The sequence below is a fragment of the Grampus griseus genome (assembly GCF_964374135.1).
Source record: "Grampus griseus genome assembly, chromosome: 3".
Classification (NCBI taxonomy): domain Eukaryota; kingdom Metazoa; phylum Chordata; class Mammalia; order Artiodactyla; family Delphinidae; genus Grampus; species Grampus griseus.
The window spans coordinates 63,262,110-63,288,794 of NC_139019.1; the positions used below are offsets into that span (position 1 = coordinate 63,262,110).

The 26,685-nt window shown below is 37.9% G+C and overlaps 1 protein-coding gene across 7 annotated transcripts in view; it reads left to right on the forward strand.

The window, feature by feature from the left end:
- The first annotated feature begins 6,707 nt into the window (after window positions 1-6,707).
- ZFYVE16 (zinc finger FYVE-type containing 16) overlaps window positions 6,708-26,685 on the forward strand; it is a 56,509-nt gene continuing 36,531 nt past the window's right edge. For 5 of the 7 annotated variants that reach the window (XR_014296604.1, XR_014296605.1, XM_082652590.1 and 2 more), the window contains exons 1-3: window positions 7,259-7,397; window positions 22,747-22,855; window positions 23,493-25,765. Coding sequence is in view for 5 of the 7 variants with exons in the window: in XM_082652590.1 (XP_082508716.1) it covers window positions 22,786-22,855; window positions 23,493-25,765 (2,343 nt within the window). In the remaining 2 variants the exon portion in view is untranslated. Of the gene's footprint in view, window positions 7,127-7,258; window positions 7,398-10,198; window positions 10,327-22,746; window positions 22,856-23,492; window positions 25,766-26,685 lie in introns of those variants that run through there. The other 2 variants (XM_082652591.1, XM_082652592.1) reach the window with 2 other exon arrangements.

Sequence of the window (26,685 nt, forward strand, 5' to 3'; positions counted from 1 at the left end):
TATTTTAGAAATACATACTGCAATATTTATGAACAAAATTATATGATGTGAGGTTTTCTTCAAATAAAGGTTGGGTAAGGCTATAGATAAAACAAAGTCATATTGAAGTAAGATACTAATATTGGATAGAAAAGGATTTCACTGCATTATTATTTCTACTTTGTAAAGTGCTTATCTTTTAAATATACGTGTTGAAAAAATTTAGAGATGTAAAGATATGATAAATATAGCAGACGGAGGAACACTCCCAAACACATTCTATGAGGCCACCATCACCCTGAAACCAAAACCAGACAAAGATGTCACAAAAAAAGAAAACTACAGGCCAATATAACTGATGAACATAGATGCAAAAATCCTCAACAAAATACTAGCAAACAGAGTCCAACAGCACATTAAAAGGATCATACACCATGATCAAGTGGGGTTTATCCCAGGAATGCAAAGATGCTTCAGTATACACAAATCAATCGATGTGATAAACCTGATTAACAAATTGAAGGAGAAAAACCATATGATCATCTGAGAGATGCAGAAAAAGCTTTCAACAAAGTTCAACACCCATTTATGATAAAAACTCTCCAGAAAGTCAGCATGGAGGCAAGCTACCTCAACCTACCTCATAATAAAGCCCATACATGACAAACCCACAGCCAACATCGTTCTCAATGGTGAAAAACTGAAACCATTTCCTCTAAGCTCAGGAACACGACAAGGCTGCCCACTCTCACCGCTATTATTCAATATAGTTTTGGAATTTTTAGCCATGGCAATCACAGAAGAAAAAGAAATAAAAGGAATCCAAATCAGAAAAGAAGAAGTAAAATTGTCACTTCAGTTTTACTTTATTTGCAGATGACATGATACTATATGTGGAGAATCCTAAAGATGCTACCAGAAAACTATTAGAGCTAATCAATGAATTTGGTAAAGTAGCGGGATACAAAATTAATGCACAGCAATCTCTGGCATTCCTATACACTAATGACGAAAAATCTGAAAGAAATTAAGGAAGCACTCGCATTTACCATTGCAACAAAAAGAATAAAACACCTAAGAATAAACCCACCTAAGGAGACAAAAGACTTGTATTCAGAAAACTATAAGACACTGATGAAAGAAATTAAAGACAATACAAACAGATGGAGAGATATACCATGTTCTTGCATTGGAAGAATCAACATTGTGAAAATGACTCTACTACGCAAAGCAATCTACAGATTCAGTGCAATCCCTATCAAATTACCCATGGCATTTTTCACAGAACTAGAACAAAAAATTTCACAATTTGTATGGCAACACAAAAGACCCCAAATAGCCAAAGCAATCTTGAGAAAGAAAAACGGAGCTGGAGGAATCAGGCTCTGGGACTTCAGACTATACTACAAAGCTACAGTAATCAAGACAGTATGGTACTGGCACAAAGACAGAAATATAGATCAATGGAACAGGATAAAAAGCCCAGAGATAAACCCACGCACATATGGTCACCTTATTTTTGATAAAGGAGGCAAGAACATACAATGGAGAAAAGACAGCCTCTTCAATAAGTGGTGCTGGGAAAGCTGGATAGCCACATGTAAAAGAATGAAATTAGAGCACTTCCTAAATGGATTAAAGACCTAAATGTAAGGCCAGACACTATAAAACTCTTAGAGGAAAACACAGGCAGAACACTCTATGACATAAATCACAGCAAGATCCTTTTTGACCCACCTCCTAGAAAAGAGAAATAAAACCAAAAATAAACAAATGGGATGTAATGAAACTTAAAATATTTTACACAGCAAAGGAAACCTAAACAAGACGAAAAGACAACCCTCAGAACGGGAGAAAATATTTGCAATTGAAGCAACTGACAAAGGATTAATCTCCAAAATTTACAAGTAGCTCATGCAGCTCAATATCAAAAAAACAAATGACCCAATCCAAAAAATGGGCAGAAGACCTAAATAGACATTTCTCCAAAGAAGATATACAGATTGTCAACAAACACATGAAAGAATGCTCAACATCACGAATCATTAGAGATATGCAAATCAAAACTACAATGACGTTATCACCTCACACTGGTCAGAATGTCCATCATCAAAAAATCTAGAAACAATAAATGCTGGAGAGGGTGTGGAAAAAAGGCAACCCGCTTGCACTGTTGGTGGGAATGTAAATTGATACAGCCACTATGGAGAACAGTATGGAGGTTCCTTAAAAAACTAAAAATAGAACTACCATACGACCTAGCAATCCCACTACTGGGCATATACCCTGAGAAAACCATAATTGAAAAGGAGTCATGTACCACAATGTTCATTGCAGCTCTATTTACAATAGCCAGGACATGGAAGCAACCTAAGTGTCCATCCACAGATGAATGGATAAAGAAGATGTGGCACATATATACAATGGAATATTACTCAGCCATAAAAAGAAAGGAAATTGAGTTATTTGTAGTGAGGTGGATGGAACTAGAGACTGTCATACAGAGTGAAGTAAGTCAGAAAGAGAAAAACAAATACCGTATGCTAACACATATATATGGAATCTAAAAAAAAAAAAAAAAAAGGTGCTGAAGAACCTAGGGGCAGGACAGGAATAAAGACACAGACGTAGAGAATGGACTTGAGGACACAGGGAAGGGGAAGTGTAAGCTGGGACGAAGTGAGAGAGTGGCCTGGACTTATATACACTACCAAATGTAAAATAGATAGCTAGTGGGAAGCAGACGCATAGCACGTGAGATCAGCTCGGTGCTTTGTGACCACCTAGAAGGGTGGGATAGGGAAGATGGGAGGGAGACACAAGAGGGAGGAGGTATGGGGATATATGTATATGTATAGCTGATTCACTTTGTTATACAGCAGAAACTAACACACCATTGTAAAGCAATTATACTCTAATAAAGATGTTAAAAAAAAAAAAGAGGGCTTCCCTGGTGGCACAGTGGTTGAGAGTCCGCCTGCCGATGCAGGGGACACGGGTTCGTGCCCCGGTCTGGGAAGATCCCACATGCCGCGGAGTGGCTGGGCCCGTGAGCCATGGCCGCTGAGCCTGCGCGTCCAGAGCCTGTGCTCCGCAACAGGAGAGGCCACAACAGTGAGAGGTCCACGTACCACAAAAAGAAAAGATAAATGAGATTCTCCTCAAAATAATTCAGTTGTGGGGTGAGGGATAGAGTGGGTGAGTTTATAGGTAAAATAAGATCTGTGACCATAAGTTGATTTTGAATCTGAGAGTTCTATTGCACTAGTCTCTGTACTTTTATGTGATTGATGTTTTTCATTTTAAAAAAAGTAAAAAATATTCACTATCATTCTTAGTAGTAGTAGAGGTTAAGCATGTGTTTACAACAAAATGTATTTACCTGGTAAATCATAATAATTGTAAGTATAGAATAATTTATTTGTGAAGGCAAAACACATTGGGAAACGATGCTGCCGTAAATAGCGTCATTGAGACACCACCCTGGTATATGGTTCAGAATAGCCACGCCCAAATCTCAGAGACATAAAACAAAGTTTATCTGCCGTGACAGGCTAAGTAAGCTATGTTGCAGTAACAAATTACCCCAAATCTCAGTGGCATATAACAACAAGGTTTATTTCTTGTTCTAGAAGTGCTCTGGAATCCCTCAAGTACTCACACTAATGGAGTGGCCACAGTATCAAGTCTGGTCTATTGCTGTCCCAGAGGGAAAGGAGGCTCTGGAGAGCCTCACATTGGTAAGTAAAATATCCAGTCTAGAAAGACACATGTCACTTCTCACAGTTCATTTGCCTCAATCAGTCACTTGGCCCTATTCAACCACAAGGGGGCCAGAAGATACCCCGCCATCACGTGTCCAGAAGAGAGAACTAGAAATATTTGGCAAAGAAATCTGACCCCCCTCAACAAGAGAACCCATGTCATGATGTTGAACCTGTATCAAACCTGAGCCCCGGGGACTTCCCTGGTGGCGTAGTGGTTAAGAATCCACCTGCCAACGCAGGGGACAAGGGTTCGAGCCCTGGTCCGGGAAGATCCCACATGCTGCGGAGCAACTAAGCCCGTGCGCTACAACTACTGAGCCAGTGCGCCACAACTACTGAAGCCCGTGCACCTAGAGCCCATGTTCCGCTGCAAGAGAAGCCACCGCAATGAGAAGCCCGCACACCGCAACGAAGAGTAGCCCCCGTTCGCCACAACTAGAGAAAGCCCGAGCAGCAATGAAGATCCAACGCAGCCAAAAATACATAAATAAATGTGTTAAAAACAAAACAAAACAAAACATCTGTCCTGGGAATCACTGTACCTTGCACCACCTCTAAGACAGTATCCAGACACAAGTGCTCATCAATCCTTTCGGGTATATTTCCCTCTGATGACTCACAGTCATGCAATATATTGTATGCAGAGATTGCATAATGAATATAAGGTAATTGGTTGGCTCAATTATGAATTCAGCAATACTTTTAAAAAGGAATCATTCCAGTTTTCCTCTTGGATTATTAAAGTAATATGTTCTCATTACAAAAAAACCTGGAAAATATGGAAAACTCGAAAGAAGAGGGAGAAATCACTCATAATTTCACCTTCCAAAAATAGAGTTAATATTTTAGTGGAATTCCTTCCAAACTTTTTCTATGCATTTTTAAACACTAGTTCGCACGGTCACCAAAACTATAACCATTTCTTCATTGGTGACTTTGTTCCAAATAGCTGATCCTATTGGCCCTAGACCAGCAGACAATTTTTAAAAAAGCTGTTTCAGCTCTTTTCCTTGTAACATGGGTGTTTTAGTGTGGTTATATATCACTTAAATGCAGATGGGTAACTAACAGTTGCATGTCACATTCTGTATTTTGGAGCAATGAATCCTTTGTTCTAAAACTGCTTGTTAGTCTCAGACCAGCCATGAAACAAATGAATAATTGTAATAGTTATTTTCATTTGCTTCTGGTATTTTCTCCACCCAGTTTACTTATGAAAAGGGAACAGCTTTGGAAGTTCATATTACAATGGAATTTAAGCCTCTTAAAATCATCAGGATCCTGGTTACCTTTCAAAATAATAAAAACTGCTGATGATCCAAGTGATGACTAGTTAGTCTAAGGAATAAATTGACCAAGTATGTTATAACTAGGATGATGACTTTCCCCAAGTCCAGAAAACATTTAGTTATAAATAGAATCTTTAGGTAGAAGATGATACATTGAATATGTCAGTAATATTACTCAACTTTTGCCAAGGACTCTTTTTCCTTAATATTTTATCTGACATTGCATTTGATGTGTAGCTTTCTTCTTTATTTCAACCAACAAAGGAAATCACAGAAAATTTGACCAAGAATCTATACAAAGCTCTTGTAATTTTACTATACTGCAGCAATCTCTCAGCTATTTACGTTAATAAATAAATGACACAGTGGATTGTGAACTTCTTCAGGGCAAAAATCATAAATTATCCATCGTTACAGTCCTTACAACTCCTAGCATAATGCACTGTATAGAGGAAACACCCATAAAAAATAAATGTGATACAAAGTACAATTTATATGTGAAAGGTAATTCGGTTTTGGTACCTTGTTTACTTTCCTTACTGTTACTCATCTAAATCTTTGTATTCTGAAATATCTCCTTATAATTTCCAAAACAGAAGGTACTGAATTAGGTCATGTGAACATTTCTTGATATGATTTGACAAGTAACTTTCCAAAATCTTTGTCTTAATTTATATCCCCAACTTAATTCATACCCAACAGGGTATGAGTGCTCATTTCATTGTACCCTCACCAATGGAGTCTATTCACAATGTAAACAAACTAATTAGACCCATGGGAAATAATACCTCTTTTGTCTTCTTTTCATTATTAATGAGTTTGAACATTAGTAAAATATGCAGTAGGCATTTAAATTCCTTATTTTGTGAATTGACTGTTCATGTATATATTTTTCCCATTTACCTGTTTAAGGTCTTAGTGTTTCCTATTTCTAGTCTTTGTCCTCACACTGTGCAATATAAATACTTCTATCTCAAATATGTACTTGTATACATGCATCTTTGCTGTAAGACTGTGTTTCTATAAGGGTAGTGACCCCATTTTATTTATCTGTGAGCAACACCGGACACATAGTAGAGAAAATGCATGCTGTTCTTCGCAGGATTATTCTTAGGATTAAATGAGATGACCTAAGCAAAGCATTTAACACAGTGTCTGTCACATAGCAGATGCTCAATAAATTATTTTAAGCAATCAATACAAGTTTCATCGTTGAACTAAAGCCACACCATTTCATTTCAGAATTTGGGAAAATCAAGACGAAGTATGTTTGAAAGATCAGTAACCATGCTTGTCCAATTTGCATATTTGGGATTTGAACGCAGATTCTCAAATCTTTCACCGCAAATTACATCAGACTTACATATTCCTGAGATACTAAAACTCTTGAAATTTTTGAAAGAGCAGTATGAATTCTGAACCGGTAAAACCTTTTGGCAACCGACGGATTCTTTTCCCCAGTCTGTAATACCCTGACCTCACACAGATGTCTCTTCTTCCCTTATTTAAGTTTATAGGAAACTTGTGGTGAACACAGTAAAGCTCAAACAAGCACAAATATACATCACATGATTGCCATTTACTTTCCGGATGAGTTAGCTTTTGTTTTCAGACCGGGGAGGCAGCTGTTCTCGCGGCCACTGTCAGAAAAGCAGAACTAAAGCAAGGAGAGGCAAAGGCAGAGCCCTTGGGAATGGCCAGTCGTCTGGAGGGCTTAAGGCTTGGCAGCGGGGTAGGAGCATTTTGGTTGCTGCCAGGGTGTGAGGGGGAAGGGGGCTGCGCGTGGTTGCAAAACCAGCCCGAAGCAAAAAAAGTGAGGTTTTTTCCAGGAAGACAGCAGCGCTGGGGGGAGCAGACCGCGTTGGCTGCCCAGCAGGCGGGTGTGTCCAGTACAGGCCGCAGGACGCAGGAGGCTGGGGGCGGGGGAAGCTGCGTCTAGGTCAGCGAAGGGCAGAGGAAGCCGGACACGGACGCAGTCGTCTCCCGATCCCGGCTCCAAGGCTTCTAGTGGGAAACCGAGTCCCGACCTACGGCCGATCTAAAGGAGCCCCAGTCACCCCAGTCACCCCATAACCTCCTCAGGCCTTTCCGGTAAGAAGCGCGGCGCCCTGGGCTTAGAACCGGCATGGCAGCGCGCAGGCGCCTCGTGAGCAGGGAGGCCGCGGACGCAGGAGGGGGCGTGTGAGGCACAGAAAGCCTTCTCTGCGCCTGCGCTGTCTGCTCTCCCTAGGTCGGGGGGGTAGGGGGGCAACAAACCTTGAGCCGACATCGCGCACACCCTGGATTCCCGGCCGGGGTCGCTCTTCACTCCTTAACGCGGCGTCTCGTCAAGCCTCACAGAGCTCCGCAGGGGTGTGGGGAGGTAAGAGCCCCCTGGAACAGGCGTCTTGGCCTCTCCTCACCCCTGCTGCCCTCGGGGAGGGGGCGGGGTGACCGCTGGTCGCGCTGCCCTAGGCGCTGGGTCTGGCCCTCCTGTTCCTCCAGGGGCCGAGCCTTGAGCCCCCGACCCATTCCTTTTCCGAGCCCCCCTGAGCTGGCTGGGAAATAAGGACTCTCAAACCTCGCGGCTCCTCGGTAAAGCCTGTTGGGCCGGACCAGGCCAGGATGGCAATCACGGCCGCTGTTTGCCGGGTCCCACCCACCCGGGCCTCCAGGAGTGCTGGGCGCTGCCGGGGGAACAACCCCCAGGCTGCAGCGGATGAAGGGAGAAGAGCCCCCAGGGCCGCCTGTCCCTCCAGGGAAGGGGCTGAGCCTGCAGGAGGGGCTGTCGCTCCCGAGGAGTGAGTGGTAGCCTCTGCGCTGAAATGACTCTGCCCCCGCAGAGGAATCTGTCACCGCCGCCCGTGCTCTAGCAAAGCCCATTCTCGCACCGACGCATTTTCTCATCGTTTTAGACCAGAAGGACGCGCTAGTGTCCCTTCGTCTACCTTTTCTTTAGTACCTTTGAAAAATGGTAAAAGATGATCTAACTTTTAAACTATAAACTTATTTGTACTACCGTGACTGCATGATACTATATTCCAGACTAAGGGAGTTCTTGTTAGTTTGACTCGTGTGGAAACCAGCCCATACATTTGATAACTTAATATTTTTCCTTTAATAAAATAGGCAGTTTGTTGATCGAATTAGGTTCCTTAATTTATTATTTTGAGCTTGTCTTTTGAACTGGCACAAGTTCAGTGGTTTGATCTAGTAGAACTATATACAATTTTTCACCTAATTTCCCTTTTTTCTCCTCTGGATATTAAACCGCATGTTTAGTGTAAAAAAATTAAATATAATAAAGAATAAGGAAAAATAATCAACTTTAATTCCACATTTAAAGGTAATCAGCAATAGTTAATTTTGAGTTTTCACCTGAGTCTTTTTTTTCCCGTGGCATTTTCTTAATTGAAATAATGAGATTTTATATACAGTTGGATTGCCTGCTTTTCTTGCTTAAAATTATATTTTAAGCATTTCCCCATATTTTTAAAAAGCTTCACAGACATGACTTTATGATTTTTGATTACACAACTGATACATGAGCAAAGTGTCTTTTGAAACAGTTACATTACAGATAAATATAAATTCCCTTTTAATTATCATCCCCAGTTATAATATTACATAATATGATGGTATCACAGTTTATTTAATCCAGTGGGTCTCAGGAGCCCTTTATACACTTAAAAATTATCGAGGACTAGAAGAGTTTTTGTTTTCTAATGCAGTATATATATACCATTTTAGAAATTAAAACTCAGAAAATTAAAAAATTTTTACTTATTCATTTAAAAATAACAGTAACCCATTATATATTGAATTAAATTATATTGTTTAAAGTAACTATATTTTAAAAAAAAATTTAGTGAGAAAGATGGCATTGTTTTACATTTTTAGTAGGTCACTTTAATGTCTGGCTTTATAGGAGACGGCTAGATTCTCATATTTGCTTTGCCCTTCAGTCTGGTGCGCTACCTTGTTTAAACTGAAGCATACTAAGAAAATCCATTCTTGCACAGATCGGTATTTGGAACAGAAAGGCCCTCACCCGCCGAAAGCTCTTGGGGTCTTTAGGGTTCCTCAGACCACAGTTTTAAAAAGCTGATTTAATCATTCTTGTATTGATGAGCTGTTAGGTTCTTTGCAATTTTCACTATTACAAACATTGCAACATTGAAAGTTCTTTATAATGTGTTCTTGAGCCTAAGTACTAGTGTTTCTCTAGAAGTGGAATTGCTAGGCCATAGAGTATATACTTAAAAAAAAAAGTTTTGATAGACATAAACATCACATATGATGCCTACATAATTTTCTGTGTCCTAATATCGGTGTTTAGATTGTTTCAATTAATGATTTTGCAAAATATCTTTGCATATTTTCAGTTGTTTTGGATTATTTTCTTGAATTTATGAAATGAGAATCGTTAGATCAAATGTTAGGAATCTTTTTGAATCGATTGATGCATATTATCACATTGTTCCCCTGAGTGAGTATACCAGTTTATTTCCTATCAGCCATGTCTGAGATGCTCTTTTTATCAAACACTTACCAACATTGAGTACTTTTATTATTAAAAAGATCATATTCTGATCTAGTAGGCAGTGAATGGTATGTATTCTGATTTGTGTTACTTTGGTAATGCAGGTTGTACATTGAATGTTTTTTCATAATCTTACTAGTTATCTATTCATATTGTTTGCCCATTTATGGTCCAGTGTCCAAGTGTTTTTCTAACAGATTTGTATTATCTTTTTACATTATAAGGATACATGCTATCATTTTTTTTGAAGGAAAGGAACAAAATTATCTTTTTTCCTGTTTATAGAAGTAGTATATTTTTGTTAAAAAAATACTATAAGAACATGTAATATAGATGTTATGCTTACATAATCTCAGACACCATTGTGAAAAGTTTGGTGTTTTCTCCTCTGTATTTTTTTTTCTTGTGACTTTGCTAATACTATAATTTTTTTTACAACTTATTTGTAAAAATGGATTTGTACTATGCATGAAGTTTTACAATTTGATTTTTTTGTCTTTTAGCATTATATATTGGATATTTTTTCATGGAAGTACATAGAACTATGGGCAAAGTTTTTTCAGAGTGGCTTTAAGAACACCAATTGTGACCTTTAGTTATCTGATGTCAGGCTCCTATCCTCTTCTATATTCTCTTCCTAGGTGATTTCATCTATTAACAGCTATGTGCTGCCAATTCCCAAATCTTTATCTATCTCAGACTTCTCTCCTGCATTCCAGATCCTTATATTCAACAGCCTATCGGACATCTCCCCCAGAATGTTCTCAAGGTACTTCAAACACCAGTCCAAACGTGAACTCGTGTTTTCCCTCAGTCCTGCTCCTCTTTGTATTGCCTGTTATGGTCAGTGCTACCTCTGTCTACCCAGTCACTAGCGATGGCAACCTGTCAGTAATCCTAGCTTTCTCCCTTGCTTTCACTCCCCAAAAGTTCCCATTCTTTAGCCGCTTTTTTTTTTTTTTTTTTTTTTTTGCGGTACGCGGGCCTCTCACTGCTGTGGCCCCTCCCGTTGCGGAGCACAGGCTCCGGACGCGCAGGCTCAGCGGCCATGGCTCACGGGCCCAGCCGCTCCGCAGCATGTGGGATCTTCCCGGACCGGGGCACGAACCCTCGTCCCCTGCCTCGGCAGGCGGACCCTCAACCACTGCGCCACCAGGGAAGCCCAGCCATTACTTTTTAGTGCTGAATAATAGTCGATTGTATGGATGTACCACAGTTTATTTATTCATTTACCTACTGAAGGACATGTCAGTTGCTTCCAATGATTTTTTTTAAGCACCCGATTCACTGCATTAAACACCTTCTTGTTGAAAATACCTAGAGTAGTTTTTATTTCCTGCACTTTACGCTGATATACAAGAGAAGGTGTCTACTAAGATAGAAAGTGTTCGTGTGGAGTAGAAGTCACAACAGAATGGGCCCCAGCTCAGAAATAGGTTTACCTGACCATTGATTTTCTAATTTATATCTTCATCATGTTAGTTAAACTCCTCAGACACCTCCACCTTGTTCTGTTCCCTATGGGAACAGCCGCTTTTATATGTTTCCTTTCCATCTGCCCTGTCTCAGTTCAGGCCCTCATCATCTCTCACCTTAACCATTTTAGGAGTCTCCTTACTATTGGTTTTGTTGTTTTCTGACAAATCTTCCATGTTGTTGCCAATTTGGTTTTACTCATGAAGAGATTTTTAAAAATCATTTTTGCAGAGTAAATATTGTAAATATTTGTTTATAAAATTATGAATACATAAATGGCCAAGTGAGTAAAGATACTACCTAAAACAAGTTATCATATGCACACATAAATAAACTTCCTTAGAATAGGGAATATATCTTATATTTCTTTTGTGTCTTCTGTACAAGGGTAGATTACTGGCACAATAAGTAAATCTTGATTGAAATGGGAAGTATGTGCAGTTTAATAAGATTTCATGTCAAAAGATTTCAATGTCATACCTTTTACATATTGTTAGATTATATTATTATTTAATTATCCTACCTTGTTTTGTATCTTTTAGGTGACTCAAAGAACATAATAATTAGTAGTACAGTGCTATTTAGATAGAAATACTTTTTAAGTAGATATTATGTAATAAATTCTGTAATTTTTAAGAAAAATTATTGGGCTTTTTCTAATGAGAACTGTTTCTACACCTTTGAGTTCTGTGCTTTATTTTTTTAAAAATACATTTTGTATTCACAGTTCCTTTATTGCTTTTTGCTATTATATTTATTTTAAGGTAATATTTATGTTTATCAAAGGGATACCTGTACATAATTTAAAGAGTCAAATAATCCTACAAGACTTACAGTGAAAAACAATAGCCCTCTGCCCTCATCCTTCTCTCCCTGAATCCCACTCTACAGAAGCAGCTTTTCTAATTGTTCCTCTTTGGAATCACAAACACAGAAAATAACATGAGTAACTATTTTCTCAGTTCTCCCAAGGGTGATTTATAACTACAGTAGACCCTTGTACAACACGAGTTTGAAGTGCAGGCCCACTTATATGCGGATTTTTTCCAGTAGTAAATAAATACTACAGTACTACACCATCCTGCTTGGTTGAATCCATGGATACAGACAGGAATCTCACTTACTGAGGAACTGTGGATACAGAGGGCTGACTGTAAGTTATATAGGACTTCGAGAAGTGTCAGCACCCAAACCCCATTGTTCAAGGGTCAGCTGCAGTAACACTTCAGATGCACAGGAGAGATGTTAATTCATTACGTAAAGTGGATGCCTTAGGGGCATCAAGGCTTAATTCTCTCACAGAACCCTTACTGAGAAAGGCTGCCCCACAGTCAGCGACTATTTAACTCTTTCACCTCTAGGTTTTTAAATAACCTGCTCTCATATACAGCTATTTCTCCTCCCTACCCCCATCCTACCATAGTTTTAGACGTGATTTACCAACTTCCTATTATAGAAGATGGAAATTTATGTTTTTGTTTTTGTTTTTGTTTTTGTTTTGCGGTACGCGGACCTCTCACCGTTGCGGCCTCTCCCGTTCCGGAGTACAGGCTCCGGACGCGCAGGCTTAGCGGCCGTGGCTCACGGGCCCAGCCGCTCCGCGGCATGTAGGATCTTCCCGGAACAGGGCACGAACCCGTGTCCCCTGCATCGGCAGGCGGACTCTCAACCACTGCAGCACCAGGGAAGCCCGGGAATTTATGTTCGTTACACCAGCCTCCACGTTTAAATACTGCACCTCTCCCCTCCTTTATATTTGCAAATTAGTTATATGTTAATTTTTAGTTAAATTATTATTTAGTGTTTGCATCATTTATGTAAATATTGTGTACAGCTGAGCCAGGTAGTATATTGTGATGATACTTCCTTTCTTATATAATTCTGTGTTTTTCCTAGAGTTAATAATCATCTTGGTTTTTTAATATATCTTTTCATATCTTTTATTTAATGTATTAACAACCTTTCAGGCAAGATGTGTAAATCTCCTGTTGGTAGATTCACACACATCAGATAATCTGTTTGTTTATTTTGCAATATCTTTCCTGTAATTGTCTGTCACCCTGCCTCCATCTTGATGGGTTGCTCTCTAGGCCTGTTGTACAGCTATCTTCCTGAAGTGTCCTTTTATGCTCATCTGTGAATTTCATTTTTCTCTGCCCTCTGTGGGATAACCTGTTTCCACGATGTCAGGTCTTTTTTCTTTCTTGGTGTCGCCTTCATGTTGGCAAAGTACATCTTCTAGTAGTTTCCTGAGAAAGACTGAATGGGAGGCAAATTTTGACATACCTCCTTCATTATGTGTGTGCATGTATGTGCACATGCATTTCCTTACTTTCCAGCATTATAAGATACTCCATGCTCATCTTGTATATTTCCTGTCCCAGTCTTAACAATCAGCGATTTCTCCAAGGAGCCTTGGTTCCTTTTGTTGGAGAAACCAAGATCTGGGCACCAGTGTGCTTATTGCCACTAAGACGTCTTGCTTTTAGGCCCTTTCAGCTGATGGAGCAAGAGATATGGTTTATGCTAATATCTATAAATATTTCAAACAAAAAATTATTACAAATGTGTAACCATCTGTGTCCATATTAAGCTAAACATGAATTTATACTGATGTCTCCAACTCAAATTCATTACCACATGGATCATTCTAGCTTCCTCCCCTTGCTTATATGTAACCCTCCCCTCCAAAAGTGGAAACCTCACTCCCACCATCAGCCACCCATTTATTTAATTTCATTTCCAGCATATGTGTATGATGGTTTCAGAATTAACCCATACCCCCAGGAGAAACAACTTTATCAACTAGAGTACAATGCTTGTGTTGCCTTTAGACTCCACTTATTTCCAAAGGTAGAACTTTATTTCTCTACCCCCTTCAGCATGGTTGTTTTATACATTCGTAATGCATTTAGACTTTTTTTTTCACATTCTGCATTCCATCTGAGTCCCCCAACCTTCTAAACATTTTTTAAAATTTGCATACATTGAGGTTATTCTTTGTGTTATGAAGTTGTATGGGTACTGACAAATGCTTAATGTCTTGTATTCACCATTATAGTATTATGCAGAATAGTTTCACCACCCTAAAAGATCCACTTTGCTTTAGCTGTTCAGTCCTCCCCTACTCCAGAGCACTGGCAATCACTGATGTGTGTACTGTCACTCTAGTTTTACCCATTCCAGAATGTCGTAAAATTAGAATTGTATAGTATAGAGATGTTTTAGACTGCTTTCTTTCACTTAGCAATACCCATTTAAGATTCATCCATCTTTTTGTGGCTTGATGGTACATTTCCTTATATCACTGAATAATGTTCCATTGCATGGATGTACCAGAGTTTATTTAGCCGTTCACTTACTGAAGGACATCTTGGATGCTTCCACATTTTGGCAGTTATGAATAAAGCTGCTATAAACATTCACATCTCAGTTCTTATGTGGACATAAATCTTTAAATCAGTTGGGTAAATACCCAGTATTATGATTGCTGGTTCATATGGTAAGACTATGTTTAGTTTTGTGAGAGACTGCCAAGGTGTTTTCCAAAGTGGCTGTACCATGTTGCATTCCTATCAGCAATAAATGAGAGTTCCTGCTGTTTGGCATCCTTGGGGCATTTGGTATTGTCAGTTTTTTGGATTTCAACCATTGTAATAGATATGAAGTGGTATCTCATTATTTAAATCTGTAGTTCTCTAAAGATAAATGATATTGAGCATTTTATCATATGCTTATTTGCAAATTTTATATCTTTTTAAATTTTTATTTTAGAGTATAGTTGATTACCAATCTTGTGTTAGTTTCAGGTGTACAGCAGAGTGATTCAGTTATACATATACATGTATCCATTCTTTTTAAAATTCTTTTCCCATTTAGGTTATTATAGAGTATTGAGCAGAGTTCCCTATGCTATACAGTAGGTCCTTGTTGGGCAAACTTTATATCTTCTTTGGAGAGGTATCTGTTCAGAACTTTTGCCCATTGTTTAATTGGATTGTTTGTTATCTAATTATTGAATTTTAAGAGTTTTTTGAGGACTTCGGACACAAGTCCTTTATCAGTTATGTGTTTTGCAAATATTATCTCCCACTCTGTGGCTTGTCTTCTCATTTTCTTAACAGTGTCTTTTTCAGAGCAGATTTTTTTTTAACTTCAATAATGTCCAACTTATCAATTTTTTTCTTTCATGTCTCATGCCATTGGTGTTATATTTAAAAATTCATCACCGGGGCTTCCCTGGTGGCGCAGTGGTTGAGAGTCCGCCTGCCGATGCAGGGGACACGGGTTCGTGCCCCGGTCCGGGAGGATCCCACATGCCGCAGCGCAGCTGGACCCGTGAGCCATGGCCGGTGAGCCTGCGTGTCCAGAGCCTGTGCTCCATAACGGGAGAGGCCACAGCAGTGAGAGGCCCGCGTACCGCCAAAAAAAAAAAAAAAATCATCACCAACCCAAGGTTATATAGATTTCCTCTTATGCTTTTTCAAGAAGTTTTTAGAATATTGCATTTTACATTTAGTCTCATCCATTTTATTTTTAATTTATTTCTTCTTCCTGTTTCATTGAGATAAAACTGACATACAGCACTATATAAGTTTAAGATGTACAGCATAATGATTTGACTTACATACATCATGAAATGATTACCAGAGTAAGTTTTGTGAACATCCTTTATCTCATATAGATACAAAATTAAAGAAATAGAAAAAAATTTTTTTCCTTGTTATGAGAACTCTCAGGGTTTACTGTCAGCAACTTTCATATATAACATACAGCAATGTTAATTATATTTATCATGCTGTACATTACATCCCTAGTACTTATTTATCTTATAACTGATGTTTGTACCTTTTTGCTACCTTCATCCAGTTCCCCCTCCCTCCACCCCCTGCCTCTGGTAACCACAAATCTGATCTTTTTTTCTGAGTTTGTTTGTTTGCTTTTGAAGTATAAATGATCTACAATACTATGTTAGTTGCTGGTACATAACATAGTGATTTGATATTTCTATACATTTCAAAATGATCACCACAATAACTCTAGTTACCATCTTTCACCATACAAAGATATTAAATAATTATTAACTGTATTCCCCACCCTGTACATTTCATACCTATGACTTATTTATTGTGTAACTGCAAGTTTGTACCTCTTAGTCTCCCTCATCTAGTTCTCTCCTCCCCCCATCACCCTTCCCTCTGGCAAGGGGGATTTGTTCTTTATATATATGACTCTTTCTCTTTTGTTGTGTTTGTTCATTTGTTTTTTAGATTGTACATATAAGTGAAATCATATAGTAATTGTCTTTCTCTGTTTGACTTATTTCACTTAGCATAATACCCTCTAGTTCCATCCATGTTGTTACAGATGGCAGTTTTGCCATTTTATTTCTATGTGTCTTTGTTCTCTTTGGGTTGATCTTGTTTGGGACTCTCTGTGATTCCTTGATTCTGTGGGTTCTGAATGTCTGTTTACTTTCCCAGGTTAAGGAAGTTTTCAGCTATTATGTCTTCAAATATGTTCTCTGCCCCTTTCTCTCTCTCTTCTCCTTCTGGAACTCCTATAATGCAAAGTTAGTACACTTGATGTTGTCTTAGAGGTCTCTTAAGCTGTCCTCTTTATTTTTTTTAATTCGTTTTTTCTTCTCCTGTTCAGCTTGAATGATTTCTACTACTCTGTCTTCTAGTTCGCTGATCTGGTCCTCTGTATCATCTAGTCTACTGCTGATTCCTTCTGGAGTATTTTTTTTCTTTCAGTTATTGTATTCTTCAACTCCGTTTGGTTCTTTATATTTTCTAATTCTTTGTTGGAAACTTCCAACTTCTCACTGTGCTCATCCATTCTTTTCCTGAGTTCTTTGAGCATTTTTATTATCATTACCTTGAACTCTTTATCAAGTGGATTACTTATCGCCACTTAGTTCTTCTTCTGGGGTTTTATCTCGTTCCTTCATTTGGAACATATTCCACTGTTGCCTCATTTGCCTAATTCTCTGTCTTTATTTCTGTGTATTTGGTAGGTTGGGTATGCTTCCTGATCTTGGAGAAATGACCTTATGTAGAAGACGTCCTATGATGCCCAGCAGCATACTCCCCTCTCATCCCCAGGCCTATCTGCTCTAGGGAGTGCCCTCTAGGTGGACTGCATGGGCCCTTCTGTTTTGTTGGGGTGACTGCTGTGGGCCTCCTGGTGGGTGTGGCTGACCCCTTGTCTGGTTTGGTTGCCATGCCCTGAGCAGGGCCAGGTCCTGACGTGGCTGGCTGCATGGCCTGTGGTGTCCCAGTCCTGATGCTAGATTGCTGGTGGGCAGGGCTGGGTCATGAGGTGCTTGGGCCAGGACTAGTGCTGGCCATTAGTGGGCGGAGCTCGGTCCTGAGGCTGGTGTTGGCCTGTTGGCGGGCAGGGCTGGTTCCTGACATGGTTGGCTGTGAGGTCTGGGATGTCTTGGAGCTGATGCTGGCCTGCTGTTGGTTAGGTCCAGATCCCATGGCTGATAAGCCAGAGGGAGGATTCCAAAATGGCGCTTCTCGTCACCAGTGTCCTTATGGTAGAATGAGCTCCCCAAAATGACTGCTGCCAGCATCTATGTCCCCAGGGTAAGTTCCAGTTGCCTCCTGCCGCTCCAGGAGTCTCTCTAAGATCAGCAAGTGGGTCTGACCAAATCTCCTTTCAAATTACTGCTTCTGCCCTTGATCTCAGAGCATGTGTGATTTGGTGTGCACACTTTTAAGAGTGAAGGCTCTATTTTCCCCAGCCCTCTGTCTATCCTGAATGTAAGCCCAAAGCCTAATGTTTTAGGAGGCTCATTCTCCCGGTGTAGGACCCCCAGGCTGGGGAACCTGACATGGAGCTCAGGCCCCTTGTTCCTTGGGGAGAACCTCTGCAGTTGTAATTATCCTGCTGCTTATGGATCACCCACCCAAGGGTATGTGTCTTGACTGTACCATGTTTCCACCTCTCCTACCCATCTTGTTGGGGTTCCTTCTTTATATTAAGTTGTAGAAGATCATTTCTGCTAGTTCTCATCAATAGTTGCTCTTTAAGTAGTAATTTTGGTGTGCCCACGGGAGGAGGTGAGCTCAGGGTCTTCCTATTCCTCTGTCTTAGCCACTCCCCCTCTATTATCCATTTAAAATACATTCTTATGTAAGGTGTAATTCTTGCAGTATTTCATACTTTTCATTATTATTATATTTGTTATGGTGATCTGGGATCATTGATCTTTGATGTTACTACTATAACTTGCTGAGGGCCTAGATGATGATTAGCATTTTTAGCATAAAGAATTTTTTAATTGAGGTGTGTACATTCGTTTTCTTATACATAATAGTATTGCACATAATAAACTACAGTATAGTGTAAATCTTTAAATCATTTGGACAAATGCCATATAACTTTTATGTGCACTGGGAAACCAAGAAATTTGTGCAACTCACTTTATTGTGATATTCACTGGTCTGGAACCAAATCTACAATATCTTCAAGGTATCCTGTATTGTGTTGACTGTTATAGGTCCTTTGCCTTTCCATATACACTTTAGAATCAGTTTCCTGAGTTCTACAAAATAGTTTTCTGGGATTTTGATTGGGATTGCACTGAAGCTACAGATCAGGTTGGAAGAACTAACATCTTAACAGTATTGTCTCCTTGTCCATGAACATGGACTATATCTCCATTTATTTAGATCTTCTTTGATTTTTTGTCAGCATTTTGTAGTTTTCCACATATAGGTCCTGTATATATTTTATACTTATATCTAGGCATTTAATTTTTGAGGTATATTGTAAAAGCTGTTTTTTAAAATTTCAAATTCCAGCTGTTCCTTGCTCATATAGGAAGCATTTGACTTTTGTATACTAACCTTGTATCCTGCATCCTTGCTATTACACTCACTTTTCCATATTGGGGGGTCAGTTTGGGGAGATTTTCTACATTGAAAATCATGTCATCACAAATAAAGACATTTTTATTTCTTCCTTTCCAAACAGTGTACCTTTTATTTCCTTTTCTTATTACACTAGTGAGGGTTTCTGTACTATGTGCAATAGGAGTGGTGAGAGAAGACATCCTTTCCTTGATCCCAGTCTTCGGGGGTAGGGCATCTAGTTTCTCATCACTAAATATATTGTGTAATGGTAGCTGTAGGTATTTTGTGGATATTCTTCATCAAACTGAAGAAGTTCTCCTCTACTCAATTTGCTGAGAGCTTTTATCATGAGTAAGTATTGGGTCTTGTCAAATGCTTTTTCTTTTGCATCAGTTCATATGATTATGTGATAATTTTTCTTTAGTCTGTTGATGTGGTATATTACATTGATTAATCTTCAAATGTTGAACCCGCCTTGCATACCTGAATAAATCCCACTTGGTTGTTGTGTATAATTTTGTTTATACATCACTGGATTCGATTTGCTAATATTTTGTTGAGGGTTTTTACTTCTGTGTTCATAAGTTACATTGGTCTGTAGTTTTTCTTTCTTGTAATGTGTTTATCTGATTTTGGTATTAGAGTAATGCTGGTCTTATAGAATGAGTTAGGAAGTGTTCCCTGTGCTTCTTTTTTTCTGGAGGAGACTGTGGAAGATTTGGATCATTTCTTCATTAAATATTTGGTAAAATTCACCAGTGAAGCTATCTAGACCTGATGACTTTTTTTGTGGAGGGTTATTAATTATTGATTCAGTTTTGTTAATATATATAGGACTGTTCAGGTTGTCTGTTTTTCCTTGTGTGGATTTTGGTAGTTTGTGTTTTTCAAGGAATTAGTCCATTTCATCAAAATGATCAAGTTTGGGGGCATAGAATTGTTCATAATATTGCTTTATTTTCCTTTAAGTGTCCATGGTATCAATAGTTATGACCCCTCTTTCACTTCTGATATTGGTTATTTGTATCTCTCTTTTTTTTTAATTAGCCTAGTTTATCAATTTTACTTTTTTCAAAGAAAGAGTTTTTGGTTTCAGTGGTTTTTCTCCATTTCTCTATTTTCCTGTTTTTAATTTCATTGATTTCTGCTCTGATCTTTGTTACCTTTCCTTCTACCTACTTTGGGCTTAAGTTGTTCTTTTTCTAATTTCCCAAGGTAGAAGCTTAGATTATGGATTCTTAGATCTTTCTTTTTTAATATATGCACTTAATGCTATAAGTGCCCCTTTAAGCACTGCTTTTACTACATTCTGTAAGCCTCACTTGAATTTTAAGATTTGTGTTGTCAATTTTCATGATCTTTTTTCTTCACATATTCTTTATGTATGGCTTCCTGTTGCTGTTTCATAGTCGCATTGGTTTTTTTTTCTGAGAATATTAGTTTCTTTGAAGTTTTCTTCTTCCTATATTGTCTCTTCCTGCAAGTTCCTTTTATTTGTTTTGGTGCCTGTGTGTTTTCATGTACTTTTGTGTATGTATGGTATAAATAAAATTTAAAAATGGAAATAAAAGAATAATATGCTTTAATGAATAGGATGGCATACCATTGTTAATGAGAATTGTTCCGAAGTTTACCTTGTGCTTGCGTAATTATTGTTTCTTTGAAGATGACATTTTCTCTCTGGCTATTCTATCTTGGAGTTCAAAAGTTTCACTGTAGAGTATCTAACTGTGGACTTCTCTTTACAGTCGACCATTGAACCATGTGAGGGTTGGGGTGCCGATTCTCTGCAAGTCAAAAATTCACATATAACCTATAGTCAGCCCTCCGTATCCATGGTTCCTCCATATCCATGATTCAACCAACTCTGTGGAGTATTGCAGTATTTACTATTGAAAAAAATCTGCAGATAAGTGAGCTGTGCAGTTCACAGCCATGTAGTTCAAGGGTCAACTGTATTTATATTGCTTGGTAATGGGTCACCTGTATCTGTTGTGTTTTTCATCAGTTCTGGAATTCCTGGCATTATCTTTTCAAGCATACTTGTTCCATGCTCTGTTCTCCTTACGGGGCTCCATTCTCATTCTGTCATCCATGTTTTTTAACTTCTTTTTTCATATTTTCTTCTTCCTCATCTCTCTGGGCTACATTTTAGGTTATTTCTTCAGATAGGTCTTCCTGTTTGTTCAATTCTCTTAAGCTCTATATAATCTTTTTTAACCCATCTTTAAAGTATCTCTCATTTTTTCTGAGCCTCATGTGTCCTCAGTTCATGGTGACCATCATAAGTGGCTCTAGTAAAGCCCTTTCTGTAGTTTATTGTCTTTTATCCTTCATTTCCCACTCCTATTCCTTACTCAGGGCACCATTCAAATGTGTTTAATAATCTATATCTTTTTGTTTGTATATTATTGCAAAATTTGTATTGTTTTATTGTGTTTTACAAAAGTAACAGTTTGTAACAGACTGGAAGTTTAAAAAAAAAAGTCATTCACTATCAACTGTTTGAGGAACATTGCTGAAAAGTGTTCCCCCTTCTGGATTTAGCCAATTGCTTTCTTTTGATATCATTTAACTTGTCCCTCTATCCTTGAATTTCCTGTAAATATGCAGTTAGTGCTAAAAACTTGATTAGATTTGGATTCAGGTTTTTTTGGGTTTTTTGTGGGGTTTTTTGTTTGTTTTTTTGGGCAGGAATATTTTGTATGTGATTCTATGTCTTCCACATTAATTGATGGTGAAATTGGTCACTGGATTTAGATGTGTTGGCCTGATCCCACCATTATAAAGTTCCCCTCAACCTTTCATCTAACAGTTTTAACATCCATTGATAGCCATTGCGTAGTCCATTTATTGTTTTAGGGACTATGAAGAAATGATTTAAAAAATTTTAATATCTTTCTGCATTTATCAACTGGAATTCTTATCTAAAGAATTCTTCCTCAGCAACTGTTTTCTTATCCTAAAGTACATTTTGTAAATAAAGGGCAGGATAAATTCATAGTTCTTTTCTCTTAGTATATCAATTTTCAGAGTAAAGGGTTACTGCCCTAGCAACTCTCTAATGAGTGGTGGTTTTTGGTTTTGTTTTTAGTATCATTATGATCTCTTGGTTTGTTTGTCTTTTTTAATCCATTTGATTTGTGGTCAGTCCTTTGTAGTCTTCATTTATTTGAGGTTCATTTGTCCCATTTAAGCCAGTGATACTTAGCTCCTGTGTCCTTTTTATATTGTCCCATTAGTCATTGATAGATTCCTTCAAGGTGTCTCAGGCTTATTTGATGGAGCTCCTGCCACAGATCAGAGGTTCTTCTACTTTATTCATAAAACTAGTTTTCTTGTTTTAGTTTTCTTGTACCTCTCTCATATGCTTGTTTTCTATTTCTTTAATTTCTGCTGTTAGCTTATTTGTTTTCATTCTTTTTTTTCTAGTATAAGCATTTAAGTCTCTAGGTATCTGTCTTTAAGTATTCACTTTTGCTGAATCTCGCAAGTTTTTACATGCAGTATTTTTATTTGTGTGTAGTATATTTTATATTATTTGATACGTGGTACTTACAACTATTTATAGCTTTCAACTATGCATTCTTTGACCCATGAGTTATTTAGATAAGTGTTTTAAATTTTAAATAGTTTATGTATGCATGTTATGTTGTTAGAGTTTGTTTTCATGTCATTTTTGTATATATAGAGGAATTTCCCCAACTAAATTACAGATTCTTCAAAGCAGTACTCTTAAATTTTATTTGTGTCTATTCCCTGGCTCTGTTTCTTGGCATGCAGTACATGGTATAATATTTAGATGTCAGAGAATTAAATGAACTATCATACTTCGTATTTTCTAGGCACACAAGAATTAAATTCTGAGTAAGTCTACAAGTAGGATGGACAGTTATTTTAAAGCAGCAGTCAGTGACTTGGATAAACTCCTCGATGATTTTGAACAGAATCCAGGTTTGTCAGTTTTTCATTTTTACCATTAATGTAATTTTAAAATGTCCGTAATTAGTACTCTTAGCAAAACTTGGTTTCAATTTTGGTCACATGGTTATCTTCTGTAAAACATTCACTTATTATAACGAATTAGTGTATTCTTATACTGAATAGAACCAATAGCCAGAAATAGAAGTAAGAAAGGTAGAAGTTTCTCTCCAGATACACGTTTAGGTAAAAGAAAGACCTTTAAAAACAACATACGAACCAGCTGAAAGCAACCTGAAAGTTCTATATTAATTGGTATTTCATTACTATGAAAGATAGTATTTTCCTCATCTTAGGATGAAGACTAGGAAACTGGAGGGCAGAACAAAGAAGTTAGATTGTTTTTCAGCTCTTCCTTCGTCTGGTTTTTATAGTGCAACTGAGTTATTTTGAGTAGAATTTCTATCATATTATGACATCTACATTAAAAAGTAAAAACCCCAAGTAGTTTAAATCCAAGTGAAAATAATTTTGGAGGTTATTACTATTTTGCAGGAGAGTAATATATTTCTGGTCTAAAAAAAAGTTTAGAAGTCGTAGAAACCATAACGTCTTTGTAATAATTTTGATTTGGGTCTCCTGACTAACATTATATTTCTATTTTAATTAGATGAACAAGATTATCTCCAAGATGCACAAAATTCATATGAGTCTAACCACTATTCAGTCTCTTCAGAGTTGGCTTCCTCACAGCTAACTTCACTGCTACCAAAGGATCAACAATGCATTAATTGTTGTGCCTCATCAGAAACAGGCTATGAAACAAATCAAATTGCCCTGAATGAAAAAACACTTGAGGGACAAACTTCTATACAAAATGAAAAAAATGTAACAGGACTTGATCTCCTTTCTTCTGTGGATGGTGGCACTTCAGATGAAATCCAGCCTCTATATATGGGACGATGTAGTAAACCTGTCTGTGATCTGATAAGTGACATGGGTAACTTAGTTCATGTAACTAATAGTGAAGAAGATATTAAAAAATTATTGCCAGATGATTTTAAGTCTAGTGCAGATTCCTTGATTGGATTGGATTTATCTTCAGTGTCAGAAACTTTCTGTATTTCTTCAACAGACCATGGTAATAATACAGTCAGAGAGGAACAGAATGATGTCAGTTCTGAATTACAAAACAGAGAAATCAGTGGAACTAAAGAATTTGGTATAAAAGTAGATACGACACTTTCAGATTCGTGTAATTACAGCGGAAAAGAAAATTTAGAGGATAAAAAGATCTCCAATCAGTTAGAACCAGTTGTTGATTTCAACATGCCATCTGCTTTGACTCAACAAAGTTCCAAAATGTTTGATGCCAAAGACCACCTACAGGACAAGAACCAGCCATGTGAATTAGTAAAAGCTGATGGCTGTTTGGTAAAAGAGGAGGTAGATGTGCCAGTCATAGCTGCCCCAGAATGTTTAAAAGAAGGAGGCAGCACAAGTGCTTTGTCTTGCAGTCTTCCAAAAAATGGAGGTTTATGCTTAAATGATTCAAATTTAAGAGATGAAAATTTCAAGTTACCTGACTTTTCCTTTCAGGAAGATAGGACTGCTATATTTATAAAACAATCTGCAAAAGAAGACTCAAGAAATTTAGGTCTTAAAGATAATAAGGGTGAAATCCAAGATTCTGCTTCAACTTTACATGTTTCAAGTGAAAATACATATTCCTCATTGTCCTGTCTTCCAGTACCTGGGTCTTTGTGTGGATCATTAATTGAAGATAAAGCTCATGGTGATTGTTTACCCCAGCATGAATATAAAGATAATATAAAAGATGCAGTGACTGTGCATGAAGAAATACAGAAGAATATGACTTCAGGTGGGGAACCTTTGAAGGAGAATGATCTTTTGAAACAGGAAAAATGTAAAAACATACCTCATCAGCCATTAATTGAAAAGATGGGAGATAGAAAGGCAGATTCTAACCAGATGGTAGTTAGAGTTGAGTCTTTGGATTACCCTGATAACACCAGTTCTTCTACAGCTGCAGAATCTCAAATAGAGCTTTCTGGTGCTAATGCCCCAGAATCTCCTGATTGTTGTGAAGGTTTCACTTTTTCAAGCAATGATATCAGTGGACAAGATTTGGATTACTTTAATATTGATGAAGGCATGAAAAGTGGTGCACCAGTTAGTGATGCTGAACTTGATGCCTTTCTAACTGAACAGTATCTTCAGCCTAGTAACATAAAACCATTTGAAGAAAATGTAACTGACTCAAAATCTCAGATGAATCAGATAGATATGAAAGGCCCAGATGATGGAAATGTCGACAATATATATTTCAATGCTGAAGCAGGAGCTACTGGGGAAAGTCCTGGTATTAATATGATTTGCGAAACGGTTGATAAACAGAATACAACAGAAAATGGTAGCCTTTCTTTAGGGGAAAAAAGTGCAATTCCAGTTGAACAAGTGTTATCTAGCAGTAAGTCTGAGATTACAAATGAATTATCAGTCTCTGATAGTAACAGTCAATCTGTTCATGTCGGAGGCGCCAGACCTAAGCAACTGTTTAGTGTTCCATCAAGAACAAGGAGTTCAAAGGAACCAAATAAGCTGGATGTTCCAAATATGCCTGAAAGTGAACCCAGAATAGCAAATACCATTGTTCCAACCACCTGTGCTACAGATTCTGTGACTGATCCTCAGGTTAGCTTCAATTCTAATTACATTGATATAGAAAGTAATTTTGAAGGTGGATCCAGTTTTGTAACTGCAAATGAAGAATCTCTGCCTGCAAACACTTGCAAAGAAGGCCTTGTTTTGGGCCAGAAACAACCTACTTGGGTTCCTGATTCAGAAGCTCCAAATTGTATGAACTGCCAAGTCAAATTTACTTTTACGAAACGGCGACATCACTGCAGAGCATGTGGAAAAGTAAGCTATAAAAATCTTTGTCTTTTATTCTTTTGGGACATTTTAAATGAAATTTAATGTGACAAAAAAGCTGATAAAGAGATGATTACAAGATTCAGTTAGTTTAAAATCATCGTTTTTCACCTACGTGGAAGTGTATAAAGCACTGTCATTTTACAGATTGCTTGAGGTTTGAATAAATGTCACATTGTCATGGGTATTACATACTGGGAAATGAGGAACACTAATTTTTGTGAAATCTAAGAATACGTTTCATTCTCTCTCTAACATGAACACGTCAGATGCACGGAATTCAGTCAGCTTCCAGTTTATCCTTGAATACTTAATTTCAAGACTACTCTGCAGCTAGTGTTATGCTCGATACTTGAGATGAACACTGAGAAAAAAAGCAGATTGGCTTGCACAAGGTTCAGAACGCTGAAGCTGTGACCTCATTTGTGTTCTGACTATCTTAATAGTCTACGGACTCAAGAGTTGCCTCTAGAAATAACATTGCATTTTTTTCAGCATTTTCCAGTAATATGTTAGTCTCAGATCAACCCTACTCTCTTTTAGAAAAATAACATTCTACTTGTTTTTCTTTTTTTTTTAATTGAGTATAGTTGATTTACAATATTATGAAAGTTTCAGGTATCGAACATAGTGGTTCACACTTTTTAAAGATTATACTCCATTTGTAGTTCTTATAAAATACTGGCTATATTCCCTGTGCTGTAGAATGTATCCTTGTAGCTTATTTATTTTATATTTAGTAGTTTGTACCTTTTAATCCTCTACCCCTATCTTGCCCTTCCCCACTTTCCTCCTCCCGATGGTAACCACTAGTTTGTTCTCTATATCTGTGAGTCTGTTTCCCCTTTGAATAACATTCTCCTTTTAAAAGTTGTAAAGGAGGGGGACTTCCCTGGTGGTCCAGTGGT